General features: G+C 39.7%; 1 protein-coding gene across 2 annotated transcripts in view; it reads left to right on the top strand.

Annotated features, from left to right (window-relative positions):
* The window catches only part of mical3a (microtubule associated monooxygenase, calponin and LIM domain containing 3a), a 161,587-nt gene that overhangs the window by 107,455 nt on the left and 29,090 nt on the right, over positions 1-25,042 (top strand). The window contains exons 24-43 of one of the 2 annotated variants that reach the window (XM_061970129.2): positions 291-386; positions 626-739; positions 1,119-1,217; positions 4,657-4,764; positions 5,072-5,258; positions 8,740-8,837; positions 10,467-10,560; positions 12,550-12,745; positions 15,078-15,310; positions 15,511-15,603; positions 16,061-16,213; positions 16,608-16,670; positions 17,564-17,638; positions 17,706-17,819; positions 17,910-17,992; positions 19,418-21,407; positions 21,495-21,589; positions 22,310-22,486; positions 23,487-23,537; positions 24,348-24,455. In XM_061970129.2, the coding sequence (XP_061826113.1) occupies positions 291-386; positions 626-739; positions 1,119-1,217; positions 4,657-4,764; positions 5,072-5,258; positions 8,740-8,837; positions 10,467-10,560; positions 12,550-12,745; positions 15,078-15,310; positions 15,511-15,603; positions 16,061-16,213; positions 16,608-16,670; positions 17,564-17,638; positions 17,706-17,819; positions 17,910-17,992; positions 19,418-21,407; positions 21,495-21,589; positions 22,310-22,486; positions 23,487-23,537; positions 24,348-24,455 (4,227 nt within the window). The remainder of the gene's footprint in view (positions 1-290; positions 387-625; positions 740-1,118; positions 1,218-4,656; positions 4,765-5,071; positions 5,259-8,739; positions 8,838-10,466; positions 10,561-12,549; positions 12,746-15,077; positions 15,311-15,510; positions 15,604-16,060; positions 16,214-16,607; positions 16,671-17,563; positions 17,639-17,705; positions 17,820-17,909; positions 17,993-19,417; positions 21,408-21,494; positions 21,590-22,309; positions 22,487-23,486; positions 23,538-24,347; positions 24,456-25,042) is intronic. The other variant, XM_061970130.2, reaches the window with a different exon arrangement.

The raw sequence follows: 25,042 nt of genomic DNA, 5'->3' as shown, positions 1-25,042 counted from the left end.
GTCGGAGGAGCAGTGTGAGCAAGGCGATGTGTCACTACGCCAGAAAAGTATCTCCTCTGTTTTAGCTCTTACCATAACAATGTTGTTACAGCTTGTATAATATGCTGGTCACTGCATGTAAATAGGCTGTTGTTGGCGGTTTTTGATGTTTTTTAGAGTGCACAGTAAAGGTAAAGACGTGTGTTCTTGTCCTATTTAAGAAAATTCCCCCAAATGTGTTGTCAATTTCTTCTTGTCTTGCACCTTTTTTATGATATAATTCCCTCTTTTGAACTCTCTTTCCCCTGGAGCCTAAGAAAAAGCCATCCCGTTTCTTTTTAGAGCAGTGGTACTTGTCACGAGGCCTCGTTGAGCATCCGAATTCAGGCCATTCCTCTTGTAGAAAGGTTAGGCTTTTTTTCTCGATGCCTTCACTGAGATTCTTAACTTTCTGGTGCACACGGACTAACCACTTTATTCATTTTAAGAGTGTGACAGTTTCTAATGAGGATCACTGGTTTTATTCATAGTGAAGTATATATTTGAAGACATTTTAACACAAAATGGTGACTGGGTTTGGAAAAATACCAGTAAGGGAATGTATAAAAATATGGAATTTACATTTTGTGATTGGATTTTTCTGCAGAAACCAGTGAAGTCTTTGCGTTCGTCTGACCCAGTGCCCTTATATGTGCTTAGTATTGAGGAGAGGGCTGAGCAACTTGCCTCTCAGTTGGAGGGCAAGTCAACCGGATTAAAGGTGAAACATCATTATTTACAATGATAGCTTATCAGCTATTTATTATTGATTCATGTTTGAAAAGCAACAAACACGTGGACCTGCCTTGAAACATGTATGTCTTGGATGAGCATAAATTGATAGCTATTGTACTATATTTATAGTGATTGATTAGTCACTGATAATTATATTAGTTATGGTTTTCTTTGGACGATTAGTTTTTGTGTGTTGATTACCGAGAAGCTTGATAATTACTTTCTTAAATGATCCATACATTAACCCGAAGTAATTATACTTAAAATGTTACTCAATTAATTGCTAGGTATATTTTTGAAGGTAAAATTGAGCTGTAATATTTCTCTTAAGTGCTTTCATCTCTTCCTCTATAATTTTCATGGAGCCTAAGAAAAAACCTTCACGTTTTTTCATGGAACAGTGGCACCTGGCTCGAGCCCAAAGTTCCCCTGATTCCACTCCTTCTTCTGACACCTCAAGACAGGTAGTTGTTGTAAGAAATGCGGTGTACTTTATTGTCACTAACAGACACAACCTCCTTTCTCGGTCAAGAAGTTGTATCGTCTCGCTGCAGTGTTTTTTTTAACACAATCTCAGGTCATCCCAGGCTGCTTGTTGTGGTATGTAACTAATTTGCAACCCTCTGTACTGTTATTCTGGTCTTCCTAATAATTTGCTGTGTAATTGTAATCAATTTACATTATTGTTTCACGTCTGCAGCACAGATGTTTTTTTTGTGTCTGAACAGAAATATTTATTGCTTGAAGTCTTCTGGCAGCTTGTGTCGTGTACTACAACTAAGAACATTCGCATATGCTGCTCCGCCAACACAAATACTTGAACGATGACGCTTTTAACTCTCTCGCTGCTGTATGCCGCTATCTGCCTGCTTTTGATTGTGTTTGTCAAGGTTCCAGCAACCAAACATATCGGATACTTGCTGTGCCTGAAGTGAGTTATTCACAAAATAATCGATTTCTAACGCTTGCAGGCTCAATATTAATTTCTTTATCCAGAAGCAGATAGTTTACAAAGAGGCTCCCTGAACTACCCTTCTGAGTTGTCTGCTCGTCTATTGTCATACTTGGAAGGACATTTAAGTGCCTTTACGTCTCAATTAATTTCTTAATGAAGGAGCGTCAGATTGATTTTTATCAGTCACAGTATTAGCTGACAACACGTCAACATGTTAGAGGAGCTATGTGACCAGCATCCTAATTTTACATGCCTGTTGTAAAAGTAAAATTCAGTAGATTTCATGGTTTGCAAACTTGACATGGCTATGAATTACACTCTTACTGTCACCCAACTGAAAAAGTCGCTGCTAAATTTAGGGGTGTAGCACCAATTTCGAGGCCCCCATACACAAAAGTCCTAAAGGGCCTCTCATCCCACCCTAAACTCAACGCCCATACACACACACTTAATATGTTTACATGTACTAAAACATTTGGTTAAAACCAGCTTTTTTAAAACAGATGTAAAAAACTTAGGTTTGTGACTTTTTAAAGATGGGGTTAACATATTTAGATAAATCTAAATAAACCCCTCTATATAATTTGGTTTTGTTTGTTTACAAAAAGTGCCAACAATTTTGATGTTAAGTGACCAGAATGTGGATTCTAATAATGAGTTAACCTGTCCTTATTCACTTAAATATGATCATGCATCTGTCAAGTTTTCCTTTACTTCAAAGTGTAAAGTAGAGATTATCTGATACATGTAGGATTATCATCAGTAGATAATATCCATCCATTTTCTACCACTGGAGCCTATCCCAGCTGCTCTCGTGTGGAGGTGAGGGTACACCCTGGACCAGCCGCCACCTCATTACAGGGCCGAAACATATTGACGGACAACCATTCACACTCACTATCAGACCAATTTAGTAGTGCCAATCAGCCTATCCCCGGGTGCAAGTCTTTGGAGGTGGAAGGAAGCCAGAGTATCTGGAGAGAACCCACACAGTCACGGGGAGAACATGCAAACTATCTAGGGTCTTTGAATGCACCACATTTATGGACAATGAAATGCATAAGTTAAATTTGTACATAACTTTCTCCTGTGCTGCTACAGATAGATTTAGAATATTTTTACCTTTCTTTCATCGGCTCTCGTTGGCGTTGTTTGAATGCTTAAATGTGAGCTTTAATTTAAAGTGAACTTTTTTGTGTGGAGTGAAGTTTTTGAAGCTAGGTTTGCCGCTATCCAGGTGGAACAAACCTATTCTTACCCTTGATAAGTGGTATAGGTAGTCTTAGACATTCTTAATTTGATTTAAGTACTCTTATTATTGAACTTAATAATGATTATATATTGACTTCTATGATGCATTTTTTTAACAACTTCTTACAGATTTAAATTGCAGAATTTTTTTTTTTCAAGCCCAGGGGGGCCTGTGCTTGGGGCAAGATCCTCACCAACCGCCCCGCTTCAACGCCCCTATGTATACCTTCATTGTAATACCCACAGACTTGTTACTTTGAAGACACTTGTTGACGATGATTAATGAGGGGATGTTTGTTTGTAAGGCTCGGTTACTTTATTAGTACCCGAAGGCAAACTTGTTTTGCTGCCAAGAAAATACATCCATTAAACATATTTCCCCATAAAAAGAATAGAGTATACAATCACAATCCAGAACATCCATTCATCCATTTTCTACCGCTTGTCCCTTTCGGGGTCACGGGGGTGCTGGAGCCTATCCCAGCTGCACTCAGACGGAAGGCGGTGTACACCCTGGACAAGTCGCCACCTCATTGCAGGGCCAACACAGATAGACAGACAACATTCACACTCCCATTCACACACTAGGGCCAATTTAGTGTTGCCAATCAACTTATCCCCAGGTGCATGTCTTTGGAGGTGGGAGGAAGCGGAGTGCCCGGAGGGAACCCACGCAGTCACGGGAGAACATGCAAACTCCATACAGAAAGTTCCCTAGCCCAGAGATCGAACATAGGACCTTCTTATTGTGAGGCACACGCACAAACCCCTGTTTCACCATACCATAAATAAAATAATGAATAAACAAAAACAAATATGAGCAAAACAGGACTAAAGCTTTTTTAGTTCTGTTATGGCAGCTGTATCCGAACTGTTTCATTTTGCCTCTTGGGACTAAAAACCTCCTTCCTGAGGCGATAAGCTGAACAGAGCTTTGTAGGTAGTGAGATATATTAGTTAAATAAGAGAAGCTGTCTGCACTAACAGTTTATTGTACAGGATGGCTGGAGACAGTTTAGACTCACCCAATAATTTGCTTGACACTAAACATTTTTGGAATTTCTAGTGACTGGTGACTGAACCATGATTTCAGAAAGAAAGACAACACAGGTTCTAGTTACGCGCCTCCGTACTTTGCTATGAGTTCTTTCTTGAATGGATGGTGTTTCTTACCTTATTTATCAAAGTGCTGTCACTTGCAACTTTATTTGGTTCCATGTTGAGTTGACTTATTGTCAAGTCATACCCAATAAAAAAAGAGACTAAGTCACCAATATGTGGCATTGTGTGTTTAGGCACTCAATTACGTACAGACTACTTTTTTTTATACTATCAACGTTTGGCTGTACAATAAGTGAGACATATACAAAAATATTTCAGAAACCAATTCCTACAAAAACGGGCATACAAAAACCAAAGTAGAACTGTTAGTTGTAGTTGTTACTGTTAATTTTTTCATCCTCAACTAAATCTATAAATCGCAGGCAATTGTGTTATGTATAGATGTATTAGATATGGTTATTAACAAACCTAAATCGCTAATCATGAAAGTATGGGAGCATGTGTTTTCATGTTAGTGTCTTCTGAGAAACGCCATTGTTTGCATGCACCTCTTTTGTGTACACTTTTCATGTTCTCGTTCTTTTCTTGCTTCTCTTTCTTATGTTTTTCCATGTCCTCCCCAATGCATTTCATAGCGCTATATACGGATGTACACGGGGGGTGTTAGCTCATTGGCTGAGCAGATAGCCAGTCAGCTTCAGTCTCAGGAAGAGTCCAAACCATTGCCTGAGAAACGAGATTTGGTAAGCTCGCTGTCAACAACAGCATCTGGCTGCACAAATCTAGTGTGTGTTAATAGTGGTAGTTTGTGTTTGATGAGTCTTTAGGACATTTGGACAGTAGTGACATATAAAGTTTTACAGTGCAACCTGCAGATAACATTGAATCCATAGTGTTGTTAAAGGAAATATAGCACAGCACAAATCTGAAGTGCTTTACTGTGTGACCTTGAACATTAACCCCACCAAGACCTGCATTTTACCCCTCTCTCTAGTCTAGTGGTTTTTTTGTTACTTTTTAAGAATGACTGCATACAATTTCTTTCCGCAGGGATCCCTCAGAAAAGAGTTTCCCGTCAACATCGGCGGCAGCGACGTTTGCTTTTTCTGTCGCAAGAGAGTGTACGTGATGGAGAGGCTGAGTGCAGAAGGGAAATTCTTCCATCGCAGCTGTTTCAAGTGCGACTATTGTGGCACCACGCTCCGACTGTCCTCCTATGCTTTCGACATTGAAGATGGTAAGGCGTTGAACACCTGATATGTCTGAGATACATATTTTTGCTGTCAATGAACTCACTTGAATGCAACAAAGCTTGCGTCTTACACTTAAAATAAAAACCGAGCGATACTTTGACGAAAACCAGGAGCCAAACAAAATTATCTGGAGACTTCACCTTCTCTAAGGTTTAGGATGCAATTGACACAGTTTGGCATGTACTCATATATGGTATTTATATGTGTAGTGTGTTAGTGTATCATGTCAACCACTACCATACATGTTTAATAAAAACAGGAAGGGCACTTTTGGAGCATTTAGGTACCAGTTTTGTAGCTGTAAACCTAAAGTAAAAATAATGAATCAAAAACTTGAAAAGCAGTCAAAGCACACAGACTTACCTCCGCTCGGTCCTACCATCCAATAGTAGAAAAGTCCTGAATCCATAAGGTGGTAAAAAAATCTTAACACTTTTTCCTTATCACATTTCTGACATTTCCTGAATCTAATCTGCCCATCATTTTTTGAGATATCCATGGCAAAATGATAAAAAAAAAACAGGAAGCCTTTTGTCAGTCAGGCACTGTATTCGTCTCTGTGGGTGGAAGCGGTGCGACTAGCGTACACACAGAAGCTGAGGCTTGTGACATAAACAAATATAAGGTATGGTATGTAGTAAAAACTATCCAGATCAGCCCCAAAAGTTAATGACTCGTTCCTTATCTCAATTTGGACATTTCCTGAAAATTAAATAGAAATCCGCCCATTACTTTTAAAACTAACAGAATGGAAAAAAATGACGTGAATTTTCTTGTCAGTCATTCACACACAGAAGTTGGAGATTGTATTATTACAAATGTAGGGTAACGTAAGGTGTATTTTGCATGTAACTTTTTGAGTTGTGTTGTTAACTGACAAACCAGAGCAACAATGACATAACCTCCTGTCAGATGTAATAAGTCCATGACTGGACATCTGTTTGACACTGTTAATTTTCTGATTCGCAAATTAGTGCACATTGTAGTTCCGATGTTTTCCTGAGCTCAGTTAGGCAGTCGCATATTATGCAGTGTTTTAAAAAAAGAAGACACCGCAGTGTCCATTTATATTCAGATTTATTGTGGAAAATCAGTCATTAGTTTGGAGCGAAGTTAGCTTTTACTACCAGCCTCTGAAGCTAACTGGGCTTTCGAACCTTACCTCACACAGCTATGTACAGAAAAGACAACATAGCTGTCTCTTAGTTGTGTCATGCGACAACAAAATATATATTTTTTAATTGTAATAAACTGCCAACCACACTACTGCAAAACACATAAAGGCAATAGATTAAATATATATTAAAATAGATTAGATTAAAAGAAAATACAAAAATATATACGACTGTCTCAGAAAATTTGAATATTGTGATGAAGTCCTTTATTTTCTGTAATGCAACTAAAACATGAACATGTCATACATTCTGGATTCATTACACATCAACTGAAATATTGCAAGCCCTTTGTCGTTTTAATATTGCTGATTATGGCATACAGCTTAAGAAAACTCAAATATCCTATCTCAAAATATTAGAATATCATGAAAAAGTATACTAGCAGGCTATTTAACTAATCACTTGAACCGTCTAATTAACTCGAAACACCTGCAAGGGTTTCCTTGAGCCTTTAAAAACACTCAGCTTGGTTCAGTAAACTAAATCACAAGTATGGGGAAGACTGCTGACCTGACTGCTGTCCAGAGGACCACCATTGACACCCACCACCAGGATTAGAAAATTAGAAAATACATTTCTAAAAGTGCAGGCTGTTCACAGAGTGCAGTTTCAAAGCACATTCACAAGAAGTCTGTTGGAAGGAGGAAATGTGGCAGGAAACGCTGCACATCCAAGAGAGAGGACCGCAGCCTTAACAGCATTGTGAAGAAGAGTCGCTTCCAGAATTTGGGGGAGCTTCAAAGACAGTAGACTGAAGCTTGAGTCCAGGTGTCAAAAGCCACTGTTCACAGACGTGTCCGGGAAATGGGATACAATAGCCGTATTCCCATGGTCAAGCCACTCCTGAACTCAAGACAACGGAAGAAGCGTCTGACTTGGGCTATGGAAAAGAAGCACTGGACAGTTGCAGAGTGGTCCAGAGTCCTGTTTTCAGACGAAAGCAAGTTGTGTATTTCATTTGGAAGTCAAGGCGCTAGAGTCTGGAGGAAGGCTGGTGAGGAGCAAAGTCCAAGTTGCTTGAAATCCAGTGTGAAGTTCCCACAGTCAGCAATGGTTTGGGGAGCCATGTCAGCTGCTGGTGTTGGTCCACTGTGTTTCATCAAGTCCAGAGTCAATGCAGCTGTGTACCAAGAGATTTTAGAGCACTACACGCTTCCATCTGTTGAAAAGCTCTATGGAGATGATGATTTCATTTTCCAGCATGATCTGGCACCTGCCTACAGTGCCAAAACCACCAGTAACTGGTGTACTGACTCTGGCATTACTGTCCTTCGATTGGCCTGCCAACTCCGCTGACCTGAACCCCATAGAGAATTTGTGGGGTATTGTGAAGAAGAAGCTGAAAGACACCAGACCCAATAATGCGAATGAGCTAAAGGCCACTATTGAAGCATCCTGGGCATCCATAACACCTCAGCAATGCCACAGGCTGATTGCCTCCATGCCACGCCGCATTGATGCAGTAATCCGTGCAAAAGGATTCCCAAACAAGTACTGAGTGCATTAATTGACATTTTCAAATGTTTGATTTTTTTTTGCTGTTATAAATCTTTTTTTTTTTACTTGGTGTTAGGAAATATTCTAATTTTTTGAGATAGGATTTTTGAGTTTTCTTGCATGCCATAATCAGCAATATTGAAATAATAAAAGGCTTGCAATATTTCAGTTGATGTGTAATGAATCCAGAATGTATGACATTTTCATGTTTTTAGTTGCATTACAGAAAATAAAGGACTTCATCACAATATTCTAATTTTCTGAGACAGTCCTGTATATACACACAGTACAGGCAAAAGTTTGGACACACCTTCTCATTTCAATGCGTTTTCTTTATTTTCATGACTATTAACGGAAGGCATCAAAACTATGACACCTGTGAAGTGACTACCCCTTGAAGCTCATCTAGAGAATGCCAAGAGTGTGCAAAGCAGTCATCAGAGCAAAAGGTGGCTATTTTGAAGAAACTAGAATATAAAACATGTTTTCAGTTATTTCACTTTTTTTTTTGTTAAGTACATAACTCCACGTGTGTTCATTCATAGTTTTGATGCCTTCAGTGACAATCTACAATTTAAATAGTCATGAAAATAAAGAAAACGCATTGAATGAGAAGGTGTGTCCAAACTTTTGGCCTGTACTGTGTGTGTGTGTGTGTGTGTGTGTGTGTGTGTGTGTGTGTGTGTGTATATATATATATATATATATATATATATATATATATATATATATATATGTATACTTTAATGTGTTGTGCATTTTCGTAAGTTTCTTTGTTCTCATTTATCTGCAGGAAAGTTTTACTGCAAGCCGCACTACTGTTACCGACTGTCTGGCTATGCTCAAAGAAAGAGGCCTGCGCCTTCGGCCTCCCCAACTCCAACCACCAAGGTACTTGTTTTTTGTATAAAAACTGTAGAAAAGACAGACTCTATTTTGAAATAGCCAATAAAGTATTGTATGTATTCATTAAGTAAAACTTTGTTTCTTATTGACACAAACTTAAAATGTAACTCTACTGTTGAGTTTTTGTTTTTGCCTGTGTGTCTTTACTGTTACAAAAGCCAAGTGTCAACACTTTGAGATCAACAACACAACTGAAATACTACATTTACACCAAGGTGCCCAAACCTTTTTCACTGAAAGTCGCACACTCAAAAATCTAAGTATGCAGGGGCCATTTTGATATCTTTCACTTTCAACATTTCACAGATTAAAAAAAACCCAATCTATGTCAGCTTTGGGGTATCACCGTCAACATTACCACATTATGTACACGTTACATTACACCTGTTTGCGCTGTTGTTCTACTTTCTGTGTTTTTGTTTTTTTACATTAATGTTTATAGTAATAGTATTTTAAGAATATACCATGGGCCGTTAAAAAATTAGCTGCAAGCTGCAAATTGCCCCTGGACTACACTTTGGACAGCCCTATTTTACAGTCACTCAGGCATGGGTCAAAGATAAAATATTACACGTGCAGTCTAACCAAATACCATGGATGTCTTACACATAAAAGTAATATAGTGTTAGCAAAACCCAGTTAACTTAAGTCTGAAACTAGCGCAAGCAGCCCATTTGCACTCGGAGCAGGAATTATGTGGAAAACGTTACGCTTACTTTGACATTTAGCACAGGATAAACCTATATGACGTATCAACAGGACTTACCTTTAAAAAAAATATCTGTGGTGAGCTGTCAGGTGGCGCTTCAGATTGGTGGTATTCTTTCCATCTAATTTGTGGCCTGTATAACCGCCATCTCCCTCCACAGTGCATTGTCTTCATCTCTGATGGGTTATTTTGAAAGTGTTTACATAAAGCAATGTTTGCATCGTTACCCATTGTTGACACTGCCGCCATACAAATGAAACTCAAAAAATGTGAATCTTGTGCTAAAGTCTTTAAAATGACACTAATATGTGATATAAACTCATTACATGCAAAGTGAGATATGTCAAGCCTTTATTATAAAATTAACGATCATGGCTTTCGGTTTTTGAAAACTCAACATTTTCTGAGATTTTAAATTTAAGGTTTTCATCAGATGTAAGCCACAATCATCAACATTTATCAAAAGAAGGCTTGAAATATCTTGAGTTGCATATTTTGAGCCCATGTCAAAAATTGGTTTCATCTTGTAAATATAATTGCTGGGATAAGCGGTAGAAAATGGATGGATGGATGGAATAAATTAACTTTACAAAATATTCTTATATTTTGAGTTTAACCTGTAGCTTATTGCACGACCTAATAAGAATTATACAGACGCTGATACTTTTTAGCTTTTCACCGACAAATTACACACACACAGAAGTATTGTGCATTTAGAACGTCTGACAGACCACCCACTTAACTTTGCGTTAAATCTCATCTCGTCAATGACAACTCACACATGTCTTGTCTTCCAAAAGCCATGTTTGTCTCCAAAAAAGGGGTGTCATTTCATCATTGTTGATGAAAACCCCCCACTAATGATATCAACAGTTATTTTACCTTTTTTCCTTCAACTTCCACAGGAGAACCAAGAGCCCATTACTCCTTCGTTGATGGTAGATGCCCCTGGAAGGGCGATGGCCGCAGCATCCCCCTCAGCTGAACTCCGGCCCTCAGGTACCCAACTTTCCTCTCTTCCTATGGCCGCTGCACCCTGCCGCGTGGCCGTGGGTTGGGGAGTCTCCCTGCGTTCCCTCCGCCGTACACTTTCCTGGACGTGCCACCAGGTGGCACACAACCCCCTTGACTCTCCCTTCCTGTGTACCTACTGCATCTACCTCCTCTGCTGTTTCACCATCAATGCCCTGCTCAACTTCCTCTAGCATGGCCCTCCTGTCCTCCTTCTTGTTTTCTTCTCTACCCCCACCCCATTTTACCAAATAACACTTTGGGTCTGTATAGATTTGTCTTCCATGTTCTCCTGTGATTGTAACCACTTTCTGCAACGTGTTTGTGTAAAATAGTCAGTCATTGTCTCAGTGATTGTTTGATTGATTTAAGGTGCACCATTTCTTTCAAGTCTGCAGCCATTTCACGACTTGCAGAAGCAGTCTGGCACCATCCTTTTAAAAGTGAATTGTGCATCTTGAAGCTATTTTTTCATTTTCTTGGCTTGGAAATTAAAACAAGTTAAATAGTTTTCTGCAATCAACACTCCAAGCAGCAATAGAAAGTACAACTGGTCATATGCTGCCATCATAATTCACATTATTTTGGGGTTGCCTGTGTTTTAATAAAGAGCCAAGCTTCATTATTTTGTGGATGTAACCTCTAGTGGCCTGTCACTGCTGAATTTTAGCTCAACGTCTTCCTGTGTAATAATTGTCTTTTAGAGCCTGCTCTGTGATGTGTCTCTGTAACGATAACTTTTACCAGAACCCACCTTACTGTGACCAAGTGCCTGTTTCAGTGCTTTTGTGAGCTTTACCTTTCCCCCCTCCTATCAAATCAGCCTAAAATGAGTGCCTCTGATTGGAGCTTCTCTACTGCCGCCTTCTTATGCATCCACCAACCTCTCATCCCTTTTAAATTGCTACTTCTGCTTACTAGATTTAAATTCTTGCGGCAATATTTGCATGGCCATGGCATTTATTGTTAGATGTTGAGACCAGAATAGGGGATTCAGACTGAAATAATCATAGGCCTGCTGCAGTACAGTATGTGGCAAGTGTAGAATCATAAATTAAGTAATTACAAATGTCATATGGATAGGAAACTATCCTACCAGATGACTTTTAATAATTGTTTATTAAAGCATAAGACGTGAATGTAGTAGCCTTTTAACTTAATAGTTTTAACTGAAAACAAATCTTGACTGACATTTGAGGTTTTCATTTTCAGCAGATGTGGTCTGTCGTCAGTTTGAATGCTGCTGTTCAATTTTAATTTTATGTCAGCTGATTATTACGACTCTTAATCTCTAAATTTGTCTCGAGGAAAGTATAATTTGAAACAGAATGTCACTAAAACAATGATAATAACAACCTTACCACATAGAATTACACATTTGCTGTTTCTCACATGGAGGTCAGGCACCATATAAACAGCAATTCTGAGAAAGTGAGATGAGAGATAACAAAGTGGAATTATGATCCATTCCACTTACATTCTTAAGTTAAACAGCGATTTTAGGATTTGCTTCTTCAGGATGGGAAAAAGGAAAGGCATCTACCTTGTACCAATACCGTGCTGTGCTGTACTGTTTAATGATATTTATTTTGTTTTAGGAATCATATCGAATGCAATAAATGCAACTATAGAGCTACAGATTGGTGCGTTTTTTGTCAAGTTTGTCCTATATACAAGTTTGTGGTATTGTGGTGATAGTGGTTGGGAACAATAGGTCAAACTGTGATGATCTACACTCACCTGTGTTGACTTGCACAAACACACGCACATAGTCATTGTACACTCTAATGTATACTACTAAATTCAGCCTTGTACAAACCGAAGACATTATTCATGTTTTATTTAGAATCATTCAGAAATTATGCTCACCCAAACAGTCATGCATTGCTTTTATCTGCTGTACTTTTTTACCTTTATGCCCACTCTGATGTCATTATTTCACCTGTTTCTTTACATTGTTTTGCTTCTCAACCACAGTGCCGGAGGTCAATGGCCTGCAGGAGCCAAGTTTGGCGAAGCGGCTTCGCGCCACACCGGAGCGCATTGAGCTGGAGAACTACCGACTGTCTATGCAGAGGGAGGAGGAGTTGGAGGAGGTGCCAGAGGAGACGCTGGCAGAACATAACCTCAGCAGTGTTCTGGATAAAGCCACAGATGTAGACCTGGGATCCAGGTAGCATGATAATGATTTTTTACGGCTAACGACTACTTAGTGCCTCGCAATTGCGAGGTGTAGGGCTGCACGATTTTGAGTAAAACACCTAATTACCATTTTTCTCTCAGATTGCGATTCGATTTGCGTTTTTATATATTACACATAAAAATGCATAGAACTGCGAAAATAACGAATGAAGGAAGACATGTTTCTTTTAGACTGTCAATCAACATATTAAAGTACCAATGATTGTCACACACACACTAGGTGTGGCGAAATTTGTCCTCTGCATTTGACCCATCCCCTTGTTCACCCCCTGGGAGGTGAGGCGAGCAGTGGGGAGTGATTTAATCCCCAATTCCAACCCTTGATGCTGAGTGCCAAGCAGGGAGGTAACGGGTCCCATTTTTTAAATAGTCTTTGGTATGACTCGACCGGGGTTTGAACTCACAACCTACCGATCTCAGGGCATATTCTTACACATACTTACATATAAGCCACAGGTGTCAAACTCAAGGCCCGGGGGCCAGATCTGGCCCGCTACATCATTTTATCTGGCCCGCAAACACCTGGAAATTATGTGTCAAAGTACTGAATATTTTCTCACTAAATGTAATGGATTTTTTTCATTTTGATAGAAAAAATATATGTACTGCTTGAAATTGCATGTCTTTTAAACTTTAGTAGTATCCATTATTGCAACAAATATGACAGTATATTATCATACTTTTCTATTTTTTTTGTCTAAGTAAAAATAAATACTTAAATATCTGATTGACTTATGATTTTACAGCAAACTACCCATCACATTTATAAAAATGACAATACATTTTGCAGTGTTCTTTACAGCATATTACTGTAAATTGAAAAAAAAAATACCAGTTTTTTGCATTAAAATTCTGTTGATTGAATTGCTAGTTTTTGACTATAAAATCTACGGTTGTTGTTTTTTTAAAACTGGCAGCTAAGTTGCCAGAATAAAAAAAAAAAAACTTGTACTGTTTTTCCATTAACAATACAATGTTGTAAAAAACTATGTAAATTCAACACAAAAATTCTGGCAACTAAGCTGCCAGCTTTTTCCGTAAACCATATACCGGTAACTATAATTCACTTTCTATATTGTTCAAGATTTACGGTACTGTAAAAAACAACACTGCACATCACATTGGAGCTGTAATTTAAAAACAACACTGCGAATAATATTGAAGGTTATAGTTTGGATGTCAAAGATTTTTGAAGAATCATTTGGAAACGTCCGGCGGGCCGGATTGGAAAGTTTAGCGAGCCATATTTTTTGCCCAGGTCTGTTTTAGACTGTCAGTCAACATATTCTTGTTTCAAGGCGTCACATATTAGAACAATATGCGATAATTTACTTTAAAAGATATTTGGCTTTATGCAGACAGAATCAGAGCTTTTTTCTACATCAGGGGTCTGCAGCCTTTACTATCAAGAGACATTTTGCCGCCTCTTCCACCAAAGAAAAAGAGTATAGAGCCGCAAAACGTAACACAAATTATAAACATAATATTTTATTTTACTGGAAAAACAATCTGTCCATGTGAAATTAAACTGTTTTCCCTTTTCTCTTTTCTTTTTTGGCAAGTATTCATGGGTAGCTTACCCAAGGGGTTGCACACTTGAGAAGCTGAACTGAACACAGGCTTCCAGTCTCTTTTACATGTCTTCCGTGTGCCTCAGGACTCAGCCTGCGCGTAAACACAGACTCACAGACAGTCGGAAACTATAGATTTAAAAAAAAAAAAAAAAAAGGCAATCTTTTTTTACTCTGAATATTAAAAAAATCTCAGGGAGCCAGAAAAAAGGAGGCAGAAGAGCCGCATGCGGGTCCAGAGACCCTTTGGTACATACACTTTTCAAATTTTCTTTTAGTCAGACAATATTTTCGGTATACTGGATGGAATTTTTACCTGACGTGTTTCGACTCTTATCTGGAGTCTTTTTCAAAAGGGTCACCTGACCACTGTGATGCGTTGCTTATCAGCTCTTCGTGTAGGCGTGATTAACCTGGTAGACTTGACAAGTCTGTCAGGTAAAAATTCCATCCAGTACACCGAAAATATTGTCTGACTAAAAAAAAATCACTAAAAGTATATTTACCAAACGGTCTGCAACCCGTGGCTCTTCTGCCTACTTTTTTATAGTATATCATTGAGAAGACATAATGAACCTTTTTGAGCAACCCTGGTCTACATCATGCTCTTAAACTGAATAAATAACTGATACAGATTGATAAATAGTTGATTTGGCTGTAAAACCCCACTGGAACAATCTAATAATGTGCCCTCCTACTTGACATAATACTTTGAATACCATGTTCTTGCAGCAGCTCAGAGTCCGACACGGACGAGGAGGACGAGCAGGAGGATCAGGACGATGTGGAAGTTGAGTTAGAGGTAGAGGAGCAACTTCCCGGCTCCTCAGACCTTGGAGGGGTTCCCTGGAAGGAGGCTGTACAGCTCCACGCTAAACTTAGGGGTGACGCCGGCGAGGATGAGGCTCTGGCTGAGCTTGATGAAGACGACGAAGAAGATGAAGATGATGATGAGTCAAGTGAAGGTATATTTGTTTTTTTTCCTTGTGTGACTTCATTGTGGTCTATAGTTTGATTCCATCTGTATGTCAAGAGCAACCAAACTCTTAATTGTGTTTCAATGTTTCAACATTTCTGGTGTCTTCATGTGTCTTCTTTTTCCACTTTTCTGTTACACTTTGTGTGCAAATTGTTTTGGCGGGCCTCTGTCTCCCCCTGCTGGCAGAGGGTGATTACTGCCCATGGGACAGGGAGCTCCAGTCAGGCCTTTGGCTGGAGAAGTACCTCACAGATGAAGACCATGTTGGTACTTTTAAAGGTAGCAGCAGAAACCGCTTATGGATGTGTTAGCAGTTATGTTTTATAATGCCCCCTGCTTTGGGTTGCAATAATTATTTAATTTTGTCTTGTTTTTCGTGTGTTGCAAACACGTCATTGCTAGACAATTACTGTTTAACCCTCAAAACTAATCAAATAATGTCACGCTCGTTTCCCCCACAGGCACTGAAGTTATGGTTTAGCATTGTCAATGAATTGGTGTTATTTTTTTCAACCTTATCTCGAATGTTTTGACTTTTTTGCAGCCTAATCTAGTGCATGCAGCCACTACTCCTCTTTGATGATTTCTTCTTCATTCTAACTTCCTCTCTGCCTCTCTCTCTCCCCCTTATTATTTTTGTCATGTCTTTCCTCTTGTTGTCCTATTTCTATACCCTCCCTACCCTGTTTTGTGACTTGTTCTTCGTTTGTCTGTTCACACTGGCCACCTCATTTAGCCAAAAACCTACAAATTCAACAACTCCTGCAGCCTTTGGATCCTCTTGAAATTCCAGGTGTAGGGGGAACATGTCAGGACTCGGAAGGAGACAGGAGTGGCCAGCTGGCCTCAACCTCCCAGCCCATTGAGCCCTCGCAGACCCTTTTCACAGGTAACCCGAGGATTTGAGGCCTGGGGAGGCACATTGGGCTGACCCTAGACAATTAGCCCCTTCTGGAATAAGTGTGGCTACTGCTGTCATATTTGTGTCTGGATAGGAGGAGACTGCTCCCTTGACTAACCCCCTTATTGTCCTCAAACATCTGATTTTTATGTTTTTATTATTACGTTCCTTTTTGCCTGGAATCTAATTGTGTTCGATATTATAATTTTTCATTTTGCAGACATCTTGGGTGTCATCCCCATCCCAGTGCACCGTGTAACACCTCTTGTCAATGTTTTTGAATTTATTGTTTCGCTTTGTTTTTTTCATGTGTCTAATTACTTTATTGTCTCTCCCTTGACACCCATCCCTCATTGTGCTGTATCTTCTGGTTTGAATGTAGCCCCTGTCCACACATCTGCGCGGCACGAAGCAGTGCGAGTCTGGTTGGAGTCAATGTCTGGAGGTAGCACAGACTTACGAGGGATCACGGCATCCCGTCTTAAGACTCGTATATATCTATGTCTTTTGGCTTGCCTATTGCAGCATGCAAAGACTACACACACTCACAAGCATGCTTGGAAGGCTGTCATTTCCAAGACTTCAACTTTCTTATGGCCTACTTGTGACCTGTGTTTCAACTTGTCTCCACACCCTTTCAAACACCAGAAAAGTCCTTCCGCTTTTATTGTCCTTTTAATGAAACACATTACGAAGACATATTAGCCATCAACGCCTGCAAGCGTTTAGCATTGCGGTGTACCCTAATGGGTGATGTGAGAGTTATTTGGTTTTATTGACGTTTATAGGGAACATTTTTTTTGCACTGGTTTAAAATATTTATTCTTGCTCAAATTGGGTGGTCGTTATGCATGCACTTGTACAATTTAGTTGTGTTCTTAGCCAGTATAGTAAAATGTATTGCAAGTTTCATACACTGAAGACTTTTTCCTGTTACCGGTACTTTATTAGAAGTTTCAACCACTGTGTTTACATGTATGATGCATTAATGCTTCTAACTCATGCTATAATGGTTTTGGTTTTGCCTTTATGCAAAAACGTGGACAATTGCATGACTTTTGTGCTTCTTTTCAACTCTGCTCTTTGAGCATAGTCACTAACTCATTAACAGTTCATTATTTTATGCAAATGTTTTTTCGAGCAGAAGTTGGGTTTTTGGGGATTTTATCATCATCATTACTTTACAACTGCATTCTGTGTCTTCATAAGTTATCTGTTTTCACTGACTGTTTTTTAAACCTAGCTGTTTAACCAAAACATATTAATAAAGAAAGAATAAAAAAAAAAACAGGAAAAAAACACTATAATTTTAATTGTATGTAATTTCTGTATTGACAGAGCCCTGTGAAGATGATGATTTGGAAGCAGAAGCAGATAGTCCCGATATAGAGCCTGGGACTGAAATGGATCAAGGTCAATACATTTAATCATTAACTATTTTTCATAGTGTCATGTTAAAAACTCTCACATTTGATTTTAGATGACATCCCCTCTGATGCTGAAGCTGAGGCTCGTTTGAACCCATCAGTGCACACTGAAGCTGTTCCACAGGAGGACAATATATCTGACAGTCTGGCAATGCCTTCAAATATTGGTATATAGCACTTACCACTACATCATACCTGGGACTTAGTTGCTTTAATGTGATTAATGCAGCATCATCCCTATTGTCAAATGTATTCAGAACCACCCAGCACTGAACCCATGCAAAAAGAAGATAATGCCGTCTTATCTCCGGTCGTACCTTCACCAGAGCCTGACAAACGGGTAAGATAATTTCAATGATCATCTAGTATGTGTCTTTAAAAATAAATGTAAGCCAGGCTTTATTTTACTGCTGTCAAGTGATTAAAATACATTTGTGATTATTATTAAGCTCTGTACAACCGCTAATATAATTAATCTCACCTTAAAATGCTGAGAAAAGCCCTAAATTTGAAGTTTTTCATGAAAATTATATAAAATATACATTATTGTGACATATCCAAATATTGATGTATAAACAAAGAAGATAGCTTTTTGAAGTATTTTTTTAACAAAGAAGATGGCTGTTTTAAGTATTTTTAACAGACTTTAAGCAGATCTAATCTTAGACATTTGTTAAAATAAAATCATCCGATTAATTTGAAATGCTGCAGTTATGTGGAAAAAAAAACACTTGAGAAATTTAAAAGCAAAGATTGAATGTTGAACTTGATGCTTTTTGTTTGCTTCAAATAATGTAAAATAAATCAAACAAATCCTTTAATAAGCCGCTATAATTTACAGGAGAAGATCAACAAATATAATTGTTCATCATCACAAAATAAAGTGATGAGGCCACAGAGGACACATTATGCTTCTTATTTGTTCTTCATAGAGGCCAAGTACTTTTTATTGTCTAAGTCATAGATATTCTGATATAGAGTGCTCAAAAGTGGGGTGTTCTTCTCCAGTTTAGTTTGATGAAAAGTTAGTGCCATGGCTTGCTAAATTGCGAACATCTTCACAGCTAACGTGAACCGTAGCTGCAGTGCGACTGCGTATTTGAGATGCTTCAGTGGGAAGCAAACTGTTTCTTACAAAGAAGGCATAGCACTTAACCTTAATCAATAGTGCTGTCATAGCGTTTTGGAAAAGTCAATTTCACATTCATTGGACCAACAACTCAGGAGAGTCTCGCTTCAGAGAAGAGAAGAGCCAAGAGCTGAAGACTCCCCTACTCACCCTCCGTTTTGCTCACCCAACTACAATACATACTATGCTGTGTGACTGACCACCCAACACATCAGGGCGCATAAACGGGACGGCGTGGGTCGGCTGTGCCAGCAACTTTAGGGTTCCTGGTTCGATCCTAGCTTATGCCCTCCTAATCACATCTGCTGTGTCTACGAGCAAGGCACTTCACCATTGCTGTCGTGGTTAGCACCTTGCATGTCAGCTTCCGCCATCAGTGTGTGAATGTGTGTGTTATTGGGTAAATGTAGATATCGTGTCAAAAGAGTACCTTGCATGGAAAAAGCGCTATACAAGTATAATCCATTTACCATAAAGGGGAAGAGGAAACTTGTGGAGTCGCAGGCATATAGAGACAATAATTTAGAGATAAAAAATTTGTTTAACGCAATTAGAAAACATTACATGTTAAATATGACTTTAATTAACCACAATTAAAGCGATTATATAACACCCCTACTTCACGTATTCTTTCAGGCGAAGTCTCCAGAATGCTCTTTCCCAGAACCAGTGGTTTCTGAGGAACCAAAAGTTGAAAGGATAACACCTTCACCAATGTCCAAGAGCCCGGTGTTTCCTTTACTTACATCTGTCCTTGATCCTTCCCCTTTCACCTCTCCAACGGTTCCCTCTGTCAATGTCCCTGTTTCACCCCTCAACATTGGCTCTCCGGTCAGTCCAACTGTCAAGAGCCCCATAAGATCCCCTGTAATAACCCCTGTTGGATCCCCCATCCGCTCCCAGCCCACCCCACTACCAGAGACATGCACACCTACGTCACCCATCTACCCTCATCGATCAATTTGCCCTCTCACAGGCAACCTACTTTCCCCAATTTGTGCCCAGCCTTTGCCCTGCCAGGAACCTTCATCACCGCAGGCCTCCGATTCTCCAGTCAGATCCCAGCCTATCCCAAATGTTACTTCAACACCGATGGCCAGAACTGACAAAGCTTCACCTGACCATTCACAGTCTGAGGACCTTTCTACTGATGAATCTTTGTCAAAAAAGACTGATATCATTGAGGAATTTTGGTTAAAGAGTGCAGAGATCCGAAAAAGTCTTGGTCTGTCGCCTTTAGAGCGCAGTAGTAAACTATTTGAGAAGAGTGATGTAAAAACGCCAATACAAGACTCCAGCCCTGCCAAGACCCAGTCTCCTGAAGTGTTAGAGGACCCGAAACCTGCTTTAACTGGGCGTACTGTGATTCGCAGACTCAACATCACTCTTGAGGGTCAAGTCATTACTCCAATTGCTCCTGTGGAAGACTCTGAAAAGAAAGAACTCAGCCGCAGCTCAGGCGATGACCTAAATGAGAGTATGGCCACAAGTCAAACGGTAAACAGTGACAGCTGTAACACCTCTGACTCCATCATGCTGACCCCACCCTCCAGTCCACCACCTCCTGTGCCTGCTAATCAGTCCCCTGCGATATTCAGGCAGCAAAAACATCAGGTCTCTTGGTGCAATGGGACAGAAAATCAGCCACACGAGCATGCCAAAGAACTACCAAAAGCAAAGACTCCTGTTCCTGCACAGCGAACCCAACTGAGTCCAGTATCGGCACCTAAACCTGCAACCAGGAAAGTGCTTATACCACCAGCAGACTTAATAGAAACCCCAGTTGTTATCATGAGGGAGAAAAAGAAGCCACGCTCGGAGGAGTTGAGGAAGTCTTTTGTAGAGACAGTGGAAGAGATTCCATTCGCTGATGATGTGGAAGAGAACTTTGATGAGCGGACACCAGAAACCAGCATGAATAAATTCTACACACCACCTACTAGCAGGGCCAGAGACAAACCTCCTTTGCATCTGGCTTTAGCCATGGAAAATGGTAAACCTAATATCCCTGTCAACTCCGTCTCTAAGACACAGCGGGCCACTCAGTTCTCTCCAGAGGCCAAAGAGATTGCTGAGGAGAGGATGAGAGCAAGAGAAAAGTCCATCAAGAGCCAAGCTCTCAAAGACGCAATGGCCAAGCAGCTAAATAAAATGAAAGAGTCAAACGTAGAAGAGGGTGGCTCAACAAAAGTGGCTTGGAGTGCTACCCCAGAGGTTGTCGGGAAAAGTAAGAAGTCTTCAGTATCTCCAAAGACATCTGCAGTAAAAGCTCTGGAATCAAAGAAGGCTGAGACTCTACCCGAGCGTCTCTTCAGTAGCAACAGGAGTCTGGACAGCTCTGTGGCGTCCTCTGACAGCTCGTCCACGAGTAAGAGCAAGAAACGAAGTTCACTTTTTTCACCTCGCAAAAACAAAAAGGAGAAGAAGACCAAGAACGACAGCAGCCGACCCTCTGTGACAGACGAGACACAACCCAAACACAAATCTTTGTGGAAGGCTGTCTTCTCAGGGTACAAGAAAGACAAAAAAAAGAAAGACGACAAATCATGTCCCAGTACACCATCATCCAGCTCCACCACGCAGGACTCTGGAAAGAAGAGAGCCTCGCCTCTTGGAAAGTCATCAGGTAAGTCGGTGTGGTGCTGGACAAACCATGAGTGTGATAATTGTGATTTTATGTACTTTATTTTGCTCCGCTTATCTTGTGTGACAGACATGAAGACCCGCAGAAACTTGAGCTTTTCTGAGGATTCAGATCTGTCCTGTGACGACGTACTGGAGAGATCATCCCAGAAATCAAAGGCAGATGTAAGTCAGTTGGGAAGTTGCATCTGAAAGGGGAGATTCTGACAGCGTGCACTGACCTGATGTTTTGCCTCCACTTAAAATGTTGAAGCGATGTATCTTAAATCATCTTACATTTGTTTAGATGACTCAGTTCAAAAAGGCTCTTTTGCAAATCAGTGTGGTTAAAGTTAAAGTTAAGTTAAAGTACCAATGATTGTCACACACACACTAGGTGTGGTGAAATTATTCTCTGCATTTGACCCATCACCCTTGATCACCCCCTGGGAGGTGAGGGGAGCAGTGGGCAGCAGTGGTGACTACGCCGGGGAATCATTTTTGGTGATTTAACCCCCAATTCCAACCCTTGATGCTGAGTGCCAAGCAGAGAGGTAATGGGTCCCATTTTTAAAGTCTTTGGTATGACTCGGCCGGGGTTTGAACTCACAACCTACCCATCTCAGGGCGGACACTCTAACCACTAGGCCACTGAGTAGGTAAAACAATAATACGGGTGTGCCGTGATGGCGCTGCCTTTAGCGCCCTCTACAACCTGTACATACAGCGTGCCAGCCCAGTTACATGTTATATGAGGCTTCTGCAGATGGTTTGAACAATGTAGTTGTATTTGTCAAACATTAACTCCCAGACATATCATCAATACTATCAGTGCCTCTTGTTTCTTATTTTTTCTTTTTTAGTTTTTTTAAAAACACTTTCCTTGTAAATAATTCCCATTTCTAGCGACACACAGACATCTTTGACCTAGTATCAGGCATGCAGATGGAGGCATTGAAGGAGGAGAAACTGGACAAGGAGAGGAGGAGGGAATTCAAAGAAAAGAAAAGAGTGAAAGAAATGCATAAACAAAGAGAACGGGAAAAAGAGTGTGATCGTGAAAAGGGAAAAGACGATGAGGAGGTATTTGGCAGGAGATATTAAATGGTTTTGAATTTCAAGCTATAAATATTTTTTATATTTTATGTTTTCTTGCTTGATTTTATCAGTTTAAAATAAAACTAGGCTCATCTTAAGAATATTCCCCAATATATATTGATTGTATCCACTATGTCAAAAATAATGACATGAAACAATTCAATGATATCAAGTCTTGAATCCTAATGTTTATGCCTGAAATTCAAATTCCTGGTCTCCCTTGCTTCACTCTGTGTTTGTGGTGGTGTAGATAGACCCTGCTGAGTTTAGAGCCAGAAGCATGCGGTCATTAACCGTTGCAAACAATCTCCCATACTCTTATTTTATTCTTTGAAACAAAGAACAAGTTGTCATTTACATTTTGATGACTTTTCTCCAATCTCTGTTATATTTTGGGTGTATGAAAGTGCTGACACTAGCAGTAAATACATGCTTCCTTGACCGCATGTAATTCAGCCTAGAGGGGCTTTGTTTACTAGCTATTGAGTTTTGTCAGTGTTTTAGATGAACGTGTCCTCACGAGATTTAGGAGGATTTTATATCAAAAGAGGTCAACTGTAATTGGTCTAATTTTTTCTTCTAGTTTTTCAATTAATTTTGCAAAATTATTATTAAGCAAAGTAGTGTAACATGTGTTATGGATTGTGTCCTGTCCGTAATATGCTTGCGCATTCATGTACCTGGAAAATAGTTTACGTATGATTTCCAACTAAATTCTCGTGAGGTCACCTAAGCGCATCTTAGTAAAAAATAGCAATTGTGTTTTCACATTAACACATTTTAATGTTATTGACTAATTACATCTAATTAGCAGTGAATTACCAATTCTGTCACTGTACTTTGTTTTTGTTTGGGAATATTAACAATGCCTGTCAGTTTAAAGATAGTTGTATCACACAATTATTTTAATGTGGTTTAACATACTCATTAACCCATTTAATCATCATATGTTTGATTCCTCCTTCTTTGTTTTGTCCTCCCCAAGTCTGTTTATGTCCCTCATGCACTGGCGTTCAAGAGATCGTATGCCTCAAAGGTAGTATCACATCTATTGTCATCCGTAACACCCCCTTTCCTCCTTTCCATATTGTCATCCATAACATCCCATTTTCACCTCTTCCATTCCGCATGTACAAGTTTACTCTATAATAGTATTCGAGCGTCTGGCCTTAAACTAACTGTCCTTTCTGGATGTATGTGTCAAGTGGGATCACGGTGCCCCACTCACTAACACACACGCACTGCCGTCCAACCATGACTTTTCAGCAGCGCTCCACTTTCAGGCCTCAAAGGTGGCCCCTTTCTGACTGGTATGACATTAACCTGCCTATCTGTCACTGCAACTCAGGGTTACCTCCAGTGTGGATGCTGGACAAGCTTTTTCTATTTCTTTTCTATTGGCTCCTGCTTGCCTTACTTCAGCTTTTAATGTCTTTGTAAGTCCAATCTTTGTCATATTGTATGGACAAACTCTATAGAGGAGTTTTCCATGTTTTAGTATGACACAAGGCACAAGAGGTCCAACAAGCTCAATTTATGTGCAGCATTTATTATTTAGGTGCCCTGTGGAGCTTTTGATCTACGAGGTGTTTGCAAATGAACAATTGTGCATCTCTTAAATGAGATATAAAGAATATGTGATATTGTATATATGAATTATTCCTGGCCAATCCAGTTTATTTTTCAAGACAGAGCACATAAGTGCTTGTCCACAGTGTTCACCATTGTAAAGCGGACGTAATTCATTTTCCTTTTAGTGTTTTCCAGAAAGATCATTGCCCCATGAAGCCCGCATTACAAGTAAGCTTTTCTCTAATCTTGTAACTCTTTGTTGTGGTTTTGCTAGAAAACCTACACAGAGGAAGAGCTCAACGCCAAGCTGACACGTAGAGTCCAGAAAGCTGCTCGACGACAAGCCAAGCAAGAAGAACTCAAGAGGTTGCACCGTGCCCAGGTAATCAGCCAAATCTGTATATACATTGTATTTCTTTTAATTAATTTTTTCTATCTGTGTCTTTATAATCAATTTATTTGGAATGCACGTATAATCAATTTATTTGGAATGTGTGTGCTTTATTTTACGTAACTGTTCTTTTTCAGTGTAGCCTTATTAAGCATTCAGCCAGGGGTCTAACCTAGTCCTAATTATTGATGTTGTTTATGTCAGTGAATTTAAAATGCAGTTTGTTATGCGAGTATGTTTTATATATATATAAATATATACACTGTGCAACATATGGCAGGTTTCTTACGACCTTGCGGGCTAAGAACTGCCATATCCCTTGGTGAATAAATCCACTCTGGTGGTTTGTGTAACTCATCTGCAGTACTTATGCCTGTCCGCTGTGTCAGCACTAAACCGCATAAGAGAACTCTTCCTTAGTAACTCATAGAGTGCATGGAGGCCGCTTGTTTTGTTCCAACAGGCATTGACAAAGATGTTTCTTGACACATGGCGCAACAGTCCAAAGCTGTATGTACTTCCTAAGTACAGGGTATCTGCGGGGTCTTAAAACAATTTAAAAAGTCTTAAATCCAACA

Source organism: Nerophis lumbriciformis, linkage group LG10 (assembly GCF_033978685.3).
Source record: "Nerophis lumbriciformis linkage group LG10, RoL_Nlum_v2.1, whole genome shotgun sequence".
NCBI classification, from domain to species: Eukaryota; Metazoa; Chordata; class Actinopteri; order Syngnathiformes; family Syngnathidae; genus Nerophis; species Nerophis lumbriciformis.
The sequence above is the reverse complement of the archived record's forward strand: the minus strand, read 5'-3'. Positions and strand labels throughout refer to the sequence as shown.